At 44.2% G+C, this 14,437-nt stretch overlaps 1 protein-coding gene across 2 annotated transcripts in view; it reads right to left on the bottom strand.

Annotated features, from left to right (window-relative positions):
• The window catches only part of LOC115325334 (baculoviral IAP repeat-containing protein 7-B), a 53,072-nt gene that overhangs the window by 17,439 nt on the left and 21,196 nt on the right, over positions 1-14,437 (bottom strand). For both annotated transcript variants that reach the window (XM_040207616.3, XM_040207615.3), the window contains one exon: positions 2,143-2,511. In XM_040207616.3, the coding sequence (XP_040063550.1) occupies positions 2,143-2,511 (369 nt within the window). The remainder of the gene's footprint in view (positions 1-2,142; positions 2,512-14,437) is intronic.

The raw sequence follows: 14,437 nt of genomic DNA, 5'->3' as shown, positions 1-14,437 counted from the left end.
ATTACCATTCTCGTGATTGTTGTTTTAGCAGGAATTGCTTACAAAGCCGAGAATTCACAACAACAAAAATCAGAATTTAGCTTGGAGTACGCGGGGCTCTTTATAGCATTTTTAGCGTTTCTAACTTAATATAAGCGTCTTTGAAGCTGTACGAGAATGATAATAATGTAAGAGATTTCTGCAGCCAATCCAAAATTGAAGGGTGGACAGCATGAACAGTATCAAAAACGCTGACATTAAGGAGAAATTTTAAAAGCGATATCACAGGTCATTGGAATTAATCAGGTGCTTGTTCAGGTTGACTTCGAATTACGCTCAAAAGTTGTATAACCAAGGATAGGGTTGAAATTACCAAGCACTAAAAAGCTGAAGGAACACCGTTCCCGTGATTCTTCAGCGCAGGCCGGGGCGCTTGGGGGAAATAGTTAACGCTCTATTGTTTGATCCATTCCGATTTACTTCTACAAGACTTGGCCGCAGCCTACAACTGTAGCTCAATCACGTGTTTTGTATTATAACAATAAATCTCACAACGTGGGTTTCTTCCATCCTTTAGTATGGAAGCAACCCACGTTGTGAGATTTCTTTTTAAAAATATATTTGCCAAAAGGTGTTTGTTGTCGAACCCCTGTGATATATTGGCAACCATGGTAATTGATTTCGGTTTTGATTCGCGGTTTCGATTGTCGACAATCAAAATAAAAGTTTTGTTTTGGCTACTGCTACTAAACAAAATTCGCTATTTAACGGTTTTCGCTCGTGCTCTACGGAGCTTTGCTGTTTCACGTAATTCCTTTCTTTGCATAGATTATTGGTATATTTCTTTCAGTCAAAACTACTAAGCACGCGTCTCTTACTTAATTGAACCTCTTTATATTACCCAAGTGCTTTGTTAATTTCATCTTAGATAAAGCTAGCAGTTAAGCCTTGGTTACGTACCCCGAAATATGTATTGTAATTTATTATCTTACTTCGTACGTTTTATCTGGTGATGGTAAGCGTCTGTGCGTACATTTAGTTTATATTATCATCTTGTCGAATTATTAACAACAATTGTGAGTACTTTTTTGGATTTTATTGCCTTTATAAGTACAATTCGAATATTAAAGGAGAACGTGCAATGTTTGAATTTTACAGCTTCTTCATTGCTATTCTTTGCCGCGGTATGGTACAAGAGACAACAGGGGCTGTGTGCGGAGCCAGTTGACAAACTAATTAAGTTAATACACTGTAATCACTGTTCAAAAATGTAATATCAAGGCTATATGAAAAAAAAAACAGGCGGTGTATTGAAATTACAGAGAAGATGCAAGCAAGCCGGTGAACTTTCAGCATTGTAAAACCCGAGACGTAGGACAAAAGGAGAAGAACCTGTGTCTGTGTTCTCCCCTTTTTTCTTCTCCTTTTGTCCTACGTCTTGCGTTTTACAACGGTGTATTAGTTGTCGTGCTACCGCCAACGAGACTTCACTAAGAGGGTAATCAGTACAGAACCAGGCTACAGAAGTGGTACACCTTTATTTATTACAATAATTGACAATGAAGGCCTAACTAGCGTCTGTTGACACGCCCGAAGAATAATATCTGAAACCCGTCATCTTTCGCGCCTCCACCAAGGGATTCAGTTCGCCCTTTCATCTGCCGTCCGCATGTGCTAAAGTACTCAGGTATATCTAGCGCCAATATCATATTGAAACATATGTGTTAGAGTAAGGTTCCTGATCATGGCTTCCAATCACGACCACAGGCGATCAACAGAACACCGTCATCTGCAGTTGAAAAGCGTGCACACAGAGCAACGACGCTCACAACAGTGTCGGCTGCTGCGAATCTGTCGCGGTGACCGCGGTGTTGCACGCCCTAGCGCCGCCACGCGGCCGTCTTCCAGCGCGAGTCCGCTCCTCCAGCTTCGTTCGTTACACTACCCCTTTAAGCGACTGTACTAGAGTATGTTATCAAGCGGTGGCAAACAGGTGTGGGAGCTAACTTTTAAAAATGGTCTATTCTGATAGTCACTTTAAGAATCTTCATTTTAAGAATTTCCTGCAACCGGAAAAATAGGAGAGGGACCTCAAATCTACTGATATCTCTCGGTGAGAATAAAGAGAAACCTACGAGAGTCAAAGAAGGGGGTCGCGCTTACCTTCGTAGAAAAGACCGGCATCGACGAGTGCTTCCACATTGGAGAAGGCGTGACGGGGCCAGTTGACAAAAGATGCTCTTCTTTTCTCCCTGAGGCTGTAACCTGGGTGAGTCGGACCTCGACTGCTTTGTCCCGTCGGTACGGAACTACCGCTCGCACTGGGAAGTTGAATAGCCCGTGATGTACTGCCTTCGTCGCTCGATAAAGATGTCAAAGAAGCCCCTTCGTCTTCCGACGATGCTGATGATAAGGATGATGGGGGTGATTGGTCAGACTCAAATCCAGTTGAGCCTGGGTCAGTGACGTCTTCTGGTCGAGGCAGATTTAGCTGCTTCAACAGGCTGAGGGTGTGCAGGGAGGTGGTAGGTCCTAGAGAGAACAACATGTGCGCACGTCAAACTCCTGCCTGTTGACAGAAATATGCCAGCATTACTGGCAGATTCGAGCTGTCAATAGTGCTGTTTCTGTAAGGCGCATCGACAGAGAACCTTTGCGAATGACCGTTTAAGTTGGGCATCGCCATCAAGGTCGTATTCAGTATCGGTGTTCACTGGCGGTCATCTTTGTGGAGCGTGAGTGATCCTCTTAATCTCTATTACAGGTGATCACCCGGGCGTCACGCATCGTCTGCGCTCCTTTACTTTAGGGTAAATCGATATTTACTTTTCTTTTGTTCTGAAGAACCGCCGAGGTTCATATACGCTTATTAGTACAATATATATATATATATATATATATATATATATATATATATATATATATATATATATATAGGTGAGGCAGAGTAGCTTGGGAACAGTGGACCGGGAAAATGTAATAAGTCAGAGATCCGTACTTGCGGAGTTGCTATGCTAGGAGTTTATTGCATGTATTTCGACAGTTTCGCCGAGAGGCTCGGCTTCGTCAGGAGATGGCATACATGTGAGGGCATCAGACTGTGCAAAGCAGTAAGGGGCCAATGGGGCGAGGAGGACGTGACGTCACGAAAAAAAAAAAAAGGTTGTATTTGAGCGCGTTCCCACGTTAGGGCGGCGGGTTTCAAAGCTAAGGAGGCGTATATGAAATCTCCGACACTGCGGTGGGTACAATAGGTCATAAACGGACGGCACTGGCTCTGGAACGACATCTTCGGTACTAATTGTCCGTAAGGCTAAGCCGATGTGGGCGTCCGTCTCCGCGACGGTCACCCCTCGTCCCCTCGGGCGCCGCACGCCGCGGAAGAGAGGGGAGAGGTGAGCAAGGAGCAGATCGCGGGGCAGGGGGGCGCAGGGGAGGGTGGGGCGAATACCCCCGGATAGTTGCAAAGCCGTCGTCGTACCGGACAGAGAATTAAAAATACAAATTTAAAAGATAAAACATTAAAGTAAAACTTCAATTTCAAGGAGCAGATCGCGGGGCAGGGGGGCGCAGGGGAGGGTGGGGCGAATACCCCCGGATAGTTGCAAAGCCGTCGTCGTACCGGACAGAGAATTAAAAATACAAATTTAAAAGATAAAACATTAAAGTAAAACTTCAATTTATTTGAAGTTTTACTTTAATGTTTTATCTTTTAAATTTGTATTTTTAATTCTCTGTCCGGTACGACGACGGCTTTGCAACTATCCGGGGGTATTCGCCCCACCCTCCCCTGCGCCCCCCTGCCCCGCGATCTGCTCCTTGCTCACCTCTCCCCTCTCTTCCGCGGCGTGCGGCGCCCGAGGGGACGAGGGGTGACCGTCGCGGAGACGGACGCCCACATCGGCTTAGCCTTACGGACAATTAGTACCGAAGATGTCGTTCCAGAGCCAGTGCCGTCCGTTTATGACCTATTGTACCCACCGCAGTGTCGGAGATTTCATATACGCCTCCTTAGCTTTGAAACCCGCCGCCCTAACGTGGGAACGCGCTCAAATACAACCTTTTTTTTTTTTTCGTGACGTCACGTCCTCCTCGCCCCATTGGCCCCTTACTGCTTTGCACAGTCTGATGCCCTCACATGTATGCCATCTCCTGACGAAGCCGAGCCTCTTGGCGAAACTGTCGAAATACATGCAATAAACTCCTAGCATAGCAACTCCGCAAGTACGGATCTCTGACTTATATATATATATATATATATATATATATATATATATATATATATATATATATATATATATATATATATATATATATATATATATATACCGCTTGTTTTAATTAAAAATGGCAATTGAAAAAAAAGTCTCAAAGTGATGCAAAAGTATTTTCGCTCAAACAAACACAAACTGGTAGTATAGCCAGCAGATTTTGAGGGATAAGATGAGAAACTTTTTCATTATGTCTTGTTAATGCCGCTCTTGCCTTAGGGCATCAGCAGCCGAAATCTTGAGAGTTTACGTGAAAAATAAATGAAGCATGTCGCACGTCCCCAGCGAACGAATGAGGATTATTTTTGCCCACCTGAATCTTGTGCCACACAACTGAAAGTTTATTTACCCAGCGCTTTCACCGCGATAAGTGAAGGTAGCGAATCATTCTAGTCTTTTGCAGGTCAATAAATGCAGGAAAGGCTCCTTTCACAAAGCCCTCCACTCGCTTTCACTTTTGCAGAGCGAACGCTGTAGAGGAAGAACTTATCATTCATGACGTGCAGAGAGCTTTGTTGAAGGCGTTTTCTTGCTATATTTGCGAGGTAACAAACTTTATTTTTCACGATCCTAAAATCACATTTCGAAAAAGGGCCTTTATGGTCGGGGGCAATTCAGTTCAAGACACTCCGCGTGCGTGGCGTGTGTTCTGAACCCAAAGGCAGGCGCTGATTCGCCGATTGCAAAATGGCAACTGTCAAAGCAACCACGAAAAGATTTTTCCGCTTTCGCAAAATAATACTTAGAATTCCTTTCTCACGTTAATAACTGAATAAACTTGCCTTAGTCTTTCCTTCTAGGCAATGGCAGTCACCAAAAAAAAATATTCGCGAAATGTGAGTACCGTTTATCCCCTCAACTCGGAGAACTAGCGCGCGAGCGTAAAAAGTTTGCGTTGTACGAAAATTGGAAAATATAGCAGCTATTTCGTACCTCTTTTCCTTACAAAGCTCTCCGCCTTTTCACTCTAATATATCCGCGGCGCCCAAGCACATCAGCCGAACGTAGCTCACACATTGTACACGAACACTGCGTAACTCAGAGTTATGCGCTCGTCATCAATCAATAGACCATTTTCAAAAGTCAGAGTCCTCTTGTGGCAGTATAAAAAGCTCCATTATTGCCGCTCTAATGGCGGTGATAGGAGATCATGCGCGGCTAAATCAAACACCCTCGATTCCGTGCATCGAAGGTGACGTGAAAGGACCAACATCTTTTCCTTTTTCTGCTCTATGCTTTCGAAGACGTTCGATTTTTCTGGTGTGGAGAAACAGTGTAGTTCCGCCATTAGAGCGTCGGGTCTGGCTCTGCACAAGGTGGGTAGACTGACTTTCGTAAAGGGTCTATTGGTTGACGAATATTTTAATTCGCGTTAGTGGCCAATGAGTGCCGCGACGGACCTTATCATCACTTTAGAATGACAAGTTCCATGGTGCGCTTAAAAAGCACGGCGGAAGCTTGGAGTCAATCAATCGAATTTTTTATCAACATAGCACGGATGTTGGGGGCGCAGACAAAAAGCCTATAAAAGGCTTGACTAAGGGTCTGCGCCCCCAACAAAAACTTGGCATTGCAACAGGGGCACGTCATAACAAATCACATTGGAGGTGAGCCTGAATTTCGTGAACAGAACACTGTAAGAGCGGTATAGCAACAGAAAAAAAGAACATACTGTGACTTGCAAATGCTAATCAACATTTAGATTATTCAATAAAGCATCTGACGACCGTAACTTGTACGTGTTTGTGGAATAATCCAGTGACAAGTGGAACGTTTATCGTGTATGTGTACCCTACGTTGTAGATGTGATAAATTTAAAAATGCCGTGTTATGTTGCCTAATGCTCATATTGTACCGTTTTAGTAAAATATTGTTAAATAATTGAAATATTGGGAGTATTTTGTGTGTTTCCAAAACATAATTTGTATGGGCATCATATGGTATGTTTGCTATGATTCTAATTGCTCGTTCTTGGATTACATGCAATTTGTTTATGTTGGAGAAAGTCGTTGTCCCCCCAACAAAAAAACAATAAGAAATTACAGAGAAAAATAATGAGTTGTAGAAAAGTTTCTTAATACATTCAGGCATATAATAACGTAATTTAGATAGTACACCTACAATTTTGGAGATTTTTTCGGCAGACATATCAATATGCTGATTCCATGTGGGCTCTTCAAATAACACTCCTAGGAGTTTTACCACTGAAACAATTTGAATGGATTCTGAGCCAAGCATAAGGTCAAGAGTGGGAACACAAGGCTATTTATTTCGGGGTCTGAAGAGTACTGCATGAGATTTGCTTGTGTTTATGGTTAATGAATTTGAAATGTTTCCTAGTTTTGAAGCAAGCTCAAACTGTGGGAAGCTTGTTCTTCGAGGTCCGACACTTGTGCGGCACTAAAGAATAAACTGGTGTCGTCGGCGTAAATAACGAATGTTTGGTTAGAATCAATAAAAACAATGTCGTTGATGTAAAGATTAAATAGTAAAGGTCTTAATATGCTACCTTGAGGAACACCGCCAGAAATGGGTTTGAGGTCTGATAATTCGTTATTTATTACAACTTGCTGACAGCGAAAATCTAGATATGATTTGATTATTTGTAGAAATGTACCACGAAAACCCTAGGAATCAAGTTTTAAAAGCAGTGTTTTGTGATTTATAGAGTCAAATGCTTTCGAAAAGTCTATGAACACACCAAGTGTAATTTCTCTTTTTTCAAAAGATCCCAAAATTGGCTCTTTTTGAGTGAGAAGGGCGGTCTCTGTTAAACGAAACTTTCGAAAACCGTGTTGGCAGGGTGTCAATAGGGAGTTTTAGCGAGTCGTTTTTCAAGCACACGGTTCCGAAATCACGAACGGTACAGCTGGTCCGTGCCGTGAAACCGTACGTCAAATTTGACATACTTTAGCGAATCGTGAAAGTGGTGCGACCGTGTAAACGATGATGATGATGATGCTTAACGGTGGCGCCATTTTCTTGTAAACATGTGAAACATTCTGCAACGTGTAAATCAGTGGCGACGGTGGCGGACTCCGTGGTGGCGGTTCGTGTTTCCGGCGTACGACTGATGTAAACAAGACGGCCAACGTAACATTTGCCGGTCGGAATTTCAAGAACTGCGAAGCTAGATAGAGTAAAAAGTGTCTGAACGACCGTAAAGGTATGTGGTGTGTCTCCGTCATCTTCAACTTGAACGATCGTTCACGTCGTGTGCCGTCGAACCAAATCATTTCGTCTGCTTGCGGTCGCCACGGCAGCTAGTCTGCCCGCAGATCGCAAACATTTACTAGCATGCGCAGTTTACAGCATTCACGATCGCTTACCATTGTGAGCAGTCCTCGAAATGATTTGGTTCAACCTCTCAAATGAAGCAGATTTAAACAGGATGACAAATCGCCTCCCGCTGTCCTAAGCCTAACGCTCGGCTGGGTCGGCGAAGGCGGTCGCCAAACCGATCGCCATCTTTTTTTTACCCGAGTCGTGGACGGTGCTGGCTGCGTTGCGGTGACGACTCGAGCGGCCGGAATGGGAGAAACGAACGAGAAGAGCCTCCCGACTCCCCGAACGACTCGCGCGCGCATGCGCAGTGGCGTCGCGGATGCGTTCGAGTGCGAACCGTTCGTGTGGGAACGACCTGCTAAAACTCCCTAATAGGCTATATTTATCACAAAAACCGCAAATTCGCTTGTAAATTATCTTCTCTAGGCATTTTGAAAAAATTGGAAGAATTGATAATGGGCGATAGTTAGATATATCATTTTTGTCTCCTCCTTTATGAATTACAGTTACTTTGGCCATTTGCATGCTCTTTGGAAATACTCCTTGCGCGAGGCAGCTGTTAAATATATGCTCCAAGACGGGACTGACTAGATCTATTACATGTTTTATGGGGTAAATTTGTAGATTATGCGGATCACGTGATTTACTGTTGCGGAGAGTCAAAAAAGAGCTTATAATTTCATTTGCGTCCGTTGGAAACAAATAAGCACTGTGGGAATTACGCGGGCCCAAGTACGTCATACAATTTGGATCATGGTCGCTCTTAATTAAGGACACATAATAGTCATTAAAGCAGTCGGCTAATTTTTTTCCGGAAATTTTTTTATTATTTGATATGATTTCAATAGTATGATTTGTGGCTTTTCTGCCATTCAAAATCTGGTTTATTTGTTTCCAGACGAGATCGCTTTTTTTCAATATGTCTGTGTTAAATAATCTGTGCATGTAATCTTTTTTGGTCTGACGGAGATGAGACGTGACTTTATTTCTGTAAGTTTTAAAATTTACAAGGTCATCTAAGCGTCTACTGCGAAGAAAGCGACCGTAAAGGAAGTTTTTTCTTTGAATCATGTTTAAACATTCTCCAGTAATCCATGGCTTGCGCGCTTTTCTTGGTATTTTGTATGTTTTATATGGGAAACACTGAAGATACAATGATGTAAATGTAGTAATAAAAGCATTATACGCGTTCTCTGGATCAGTTTTCTGATAAACATGATCCCAGTTCACATCTTCGAGACTGGTTCTAAAAAGTTGAAGCGTGCTATCATTTATGCTTTGGTATGTTTCATAGCAAGGTTTGCGTCGTGATAAATCGGTGGGACAGTCGGCAAAAAGAAGAGTTGGCAAGTGATCGCTTATTTGAGTAGATATTACTCCTGGCAGAAGAGATGAGATGTGCATGTTTGTAATGAATGCATCAATTGACGTTGATGTCCTCTGTATGCGTGTTGCTTCTTTTATGACGTTTGCAAAACTATTACATTCTAGTATTCTATTTATTTCACGCTCTACTAGAGACGGGGATAAAAAGTCGATGTTTAGGTCGCCTCCAGTAATTAAATTAAGCTTGTTTTCGTTAATCCAAAATAAATATTTATCAAGAAAAGATAAAAATCTAGAGACGTTACCGTTGGGAGGGCAATAGACAACAGAGAACACGTTTTTACCACACTTCAAGGATAACATTTCGCAATCACTATCAACTCTTGAAAAAGCGGGGACGGCAGAACGTTCAAAAGATTTTTTGATAGCTATCATAACCCCTCCTCCTCTTTTATCTTGGCAATTTTGAAGGAAAGTGTTATGCTGCGGCAGGTCAATTACTTTGCTATCATTTTGGTGCCACGTTTCAGTTATCATAATGATGTCGAAAGTGAAATCTAGCATGCTACGGAAGGCTGCTATGTCATCTTCTTTATTTAGCAGGGATTGAGTGTTTAGGTGGAAAAAGGAACTGTGCTTCTTGTTTCTGGCAAACAAAGCGCTCACGTCAGCGGGCGTCAAAAGGGGAGATTGCATGATAATTTTGCAATGACATTACACCTGGTACAGTTCGGGTCTCAGATTATTTTATCTGTCACCCATACAAGCCACCCGAACCACCTGCGAAGTCTCGTCCTTCCTAGCAAAGACGCGGCCGCTCTTTGTCCACACAAATTTCCATAGCTTTTCCTTTCTTCTTGCCACTGCCATTCCCAGCAGTTTTCTGAGAGTAGGGCACAAGTTTTCGTTTATGTAGATGGGGGCATTTTCTTCGTGCCCCAGATTTCTAGTGGTTCCGGTGCCCGAGCACGTCATGACCACGTGATTTCTCATTTCGCCTTATGAGTTGTGGATTAGAGCTAAGGAGGAAGAAGTTGAAAAATAATTTTATGGTCGCTCTAGTCATAGCCACGTGCTGCGGTTGGCAAAGCTGAAAATGCGTGATGAGCTCCAGGCATTAGTTGGGCTATTCTCATCAACACAGTGGTTGGACACGAGCCACTACCCGTGTGTGCGCCGAGGCATGGATTATTACGAGCCGAAGTCGAGTGCTCACGCAGTTTTCGTATTCAATCTAAGGTACATATACCTTGTTCAATCTATGAGCCGCGCTCGAATGTCGTCAGGCCGATTGTATCGATTCCAGAATTACGTCAAGGTTTGCAAAGGCAAAAGTAAAAAAAATAGTCCCCTTTTATCTTCACAATTGCACCGTGACAAACAAGCTTCGGAATCAGCGGCGGTCTGTGCGCGTATACTTGGGCCAGACTATAGGACCAGTACGCCTCTGCAAAGTCATGAACATTACAACCCGATATCGCTTTATGACCGCTTTGAAAGTATAGCCGCGGACGATAAGAAGGAGCCTGCAGGCGAGCGCGTGGCCAAGGGCGTTGCTCAGAAGACCACAAGTGCTCTCTAACGGAAGAAATTTGAGTTACCATCGAGGTTATTGCGTGAATGAGCGGTATTCCATCGGCTTTTCGACTTTTCTGATTACTCCCCACTCGGCCGGCAAACGATCGTTGAGCTAACACCGCTAATAGTATAGTGCTCGGTGAAATAAAATAAAAACAACTTCAAAATGGTGGATACTTGGGCTAGTTGGTGGTTGCTATACATAATTAAACAGCGCACAAGGAGAGGGACAGAAAAGGAAGACAGCACAGGCAAGCGCTGACTCGCAACTGACGATTTACTATGAAAAGGAGAAGGAAGAAAACTACACACATGAACATATATCGGAAAAGAGAAAGATGTGAAAAAGCTAATAAATTAAATAAAATTACACCTAAAATAATTATAGCTGAAAAGGAAAACCAAATAAAATAAAATGAAAATCAATCTCTCAAAGTCCTAGGCATGTCCAGTGCCGGCACTCCGAAGCCTTGACCATACACCTATTTGTGCGCAGCTGCCCCCATAAACTCATACTCGCTGTCTTGTAGTGTTAATGATGGCTGGCTCACACATTTGGATTCGAGCTTTCTTATCCAAAAGGCTTCCACTATTTCTCTTGTTGTTTTTTCTTTATGGGAAGCTAGAACCGTTGTTGCACAAAAATCTGGATCACATCCACAGGTTCTGCAGTGGATGGCTAGGTGGCTTCCAGTGGTGGTTTGAAGAGACTGTTTATGTTCCCTCAAGCGGTCGTTGAGGCAACGCCCAGTCTGTCCGACATAGGTTTTCCCGCAGGACAGAGGAAGATGGTAAACCACTTGTAGAATGCAAGACACAAAGTGCACCTTGTGGTTTTTCATGCAGCAAGCCCTGCTGTCATTGTTCTTGTCCACAAGCGTGCAAATTCTACCCAGTTTGTTTGGGGCTGAAAACACCATGGGCACGTTGTATCTATTGGCAACATTTTTTAAGTTGTGCGACGTCTTGTGGATGTATGGTATAACTAGTGGTCGGATATTGGTAAGGTCTTTGCTCTTTTTTCTTTTGGTCGATCCTTTACAGGTTTGTATCAGAGTGCCCGCAACTTCACTTAACATGGCTGATGGAAAGCCGGATCTTGAGAGTTTGTTTACTTGAGTGCTGAAACTCTGTTCGATGGTGTGGTGACAGGATTTTTTCAAAGCTGAATACATGCACGAACTGGCTATCCCTCTTTTTATTAATTTTGAAAGGGCAGATTGGTAATTAAGAATTTCTTTTTTGGAGCGTGGTAGGTAGGACAAACAAATGTGGTGATCTGAGATTTTTATAGATAGGTCCAGGAACTGCAGCACATTTAGAATAGGTTGTTCATACGTAAAACTCAGACCTTTACCGCTTCTGGAGAAAACACTCAGGATTGTATCTATTAAGTCTTCTGTTTGTTCTTCCTGGAGGACAGACTGGGCGTTGCCTCAACGACCGCTTGAGGGAACATAAACAGTCTCTTCAAACCACCACTGGAAGCCACCTAGCCATCCACTGCAGAACCTGTGGATGTGATCCAGATTTTTGTGCAACAACTGTTCTAGCTTCCCATAAAGAAAAAACAACAAGAGAAATAGTGGAAGCCTTTTGGATAAGAAAGCTCGAATCCAAATGTGTGAGCCAGCCATCATTAACACTACAAGACAGCGAGTATGAGTTTATGGGGGCAGCTGCGCACAAATAGGTGTATGGTCAAGGCTTCGGAGTGCCGGCACTGGACATGCCTAGGACTTTGAGAGATTGATTTTTATTTTATTTTATTTGGTTTTCCTTTTCAGCTATAATTATTTTAGATGTAATTTTATTTAATTTATTAGCTTTTTCACATCTTTCTCTTTTCCGATATATGTTCATGTGTGTAGTTTTCTTCCTTCTCCTTTTCATAGTAAATCGTCAGTTGCGAGTCAGCGCTTGCCTGTTCTGTCTTCCTTTTCTGTCCCTCTCCTTGTGCGCTGTTTAATTATGTATAAAAACAACTTATCGTCATCTATCCCGCTAACTTAGCATCAGACGTCCGAAAACTGATCGTTCAACCTGCCGACCCGGTGGATTCAGTCACACCTGATTTTGCCTTTTGTTGCAGAACACCTTTATTATCGGCGAGACCTGAAGCACTAACTCAGCAACGGCTGGTCGAGCGGAGAGTAACGACGAAATCTAATCCGTCGCTAAAGGCTAGATAATGGTGGAGCCTTCTTCTGGTAGATAGCACGGCAGGCCCTGTGGCTGGAGGCCATGCGCTCGTATGGCGTTTCTCCTATCGTCCGCGACTGCACCTCGCTGACCGCGCAAATGGGATATAGACATTTTGCAGCAGCTGTGCATGGGGCGCCGCCATAACCGACTTTCAGTTTTGGTTTCCTCTAATTCCGTTTACTTCACTTCATCATTATTATAGCAGACTAGGTCATTGCCATTTTATATTCTACTGTGTCCTTCTCCTCTAAATCGGTCTTTCATGGAGACTCGCCAACGTCCGTTCTAATGGTTCGGTATCTCGGTAAAACAAGAGAAGGTCAGTAATGGTGGATGTAATCTGACGCGTATGCAAAGCGCCTATAGACGTTTGCAAGCAGGGCATCTGGCCGCCACCATGTCTCTGCTTATAAGGGCAAATACGTGCAAGACACTACTTTCATAAATCCGTCACCGGCGCGTTGCATTCTGGGAACTTGTGAGCCAGGAAGCGGAGCGCGTATGGACTTTACTTCCCACTGATTCTAACAATGCATAACGTGGCATAATGCCACAATGAGGCGCTTCGAGTTTTAGAATAAGTCTACTGCAAGCTTGTCATAGCTACGCTCACGCGCACGCTGCACATGCTCGCACGCGTGGGTCACCAGTGAGACGCCATGCTTGCAATAGACTCTTTCATAAATCCGTCACCGCGTGTGTCGCATCCTGGGAACCTGTGGGCCAGGGGGGGGTCGCACTTTTCGGAGGCGCAATAGGGGACATCGGGTGTATCACTGGGGCGCGCGTTAACCGCGAACTCCCCCCCCCCCCCCCCCCCCCCCCCGGGTTTACGACACTTTGCGGCAACGGTCTCCGGATATGGCTCATTAAAAAATATTAACCCACCTGGCCCACCCGTGCACGCCGCTTCGAGGCGCCCCCCGCTGCCCTGCCCCGTTGTCACCCATTTCCCAATAGATCAAAGTATTGTTTACAAACAAGCCCGCGTTGCGTCCGCACCAGGTGTGGGCAGTGCGCGTGCGCAAAAGCCAAATCTGGAAAGGGAAAAGTCGGCGCATGCGCAGAACCGACAGCTCCGCCGCGGCAGTGGCCTGACGTCGGAGAGTTGAGTTGGTGAAAAATGCGGCGAGCAAGTGTATCCAAAATATGTATTTGGCGAATCCAAACGCAAGGAGGTGCACCCCAGTCAAAGGACAACGCAGAGAACGCGCAGGGATGCGCGATGACGAGGCGGCCAAGCTCATGCCGTCATTGGTTGAGATCGGGGGCACACAGAAGCGCGAGGCCGCATTCGGCGGGTAGACAAACGCCCGCGATGCGCAAGCAGCAGGCCAGCTTGCATGCCGTATATTGCGGCTGTATTAAGGGGTACCAGCGTAGTCGTCCCGACAGGTTTGATTTAAAATAACATCGAAACGAGCTGTGATTACTCAACAACGATTAACCAGCTGAGTAAGAAGTTTTCCCCGAATCTGGTTGGCATGGTCATCGATCAGCTTTCTTTCTTCTTTTTTTTTCTTCTTCCTTTCAGTACTGGGGGCATCCGAAACCACGCGATCGCTTGATGTTCGGCACAACATCTTGTGAGAAGGTGCCTCGTGGTCTGGCACGATACTGGTCATATGAATCAATAACATACCTTCGCGAACCTTACAAAGTAGCTGTTGCCTTCATCTGGATTTAGCACTTTGAACTAACCGAAGTGTTAATTGTTGCTAATCTGGAGTCTGAAACAAAAATTCCACAGGAGCAATACACATTTCGCGACAGCGTTGTAGGAGTTTCGTGCC

Source organism: Ixodes scapularis, unplaced genomic scaffold (assembly GCF_016920785.2).
Source record: "Ixodes scapularis isolate PalLabHiFi unplaced genomic scaffold, ASM1692078v2 PGA_scaffold4__175_contigs__length_147842914, whole genome shotgun sequence".
Classification (NCBI taxonomy): domain Eukaryota; kingdom Metazoa; phylum Arthropoda; class Arachnida; order Ixodida; family Ixodidae; genus Ixodes; species Ixodes scapularis.
This window is presented reverse-complemented; position numbering and strand designations above follow the sequence as displayed.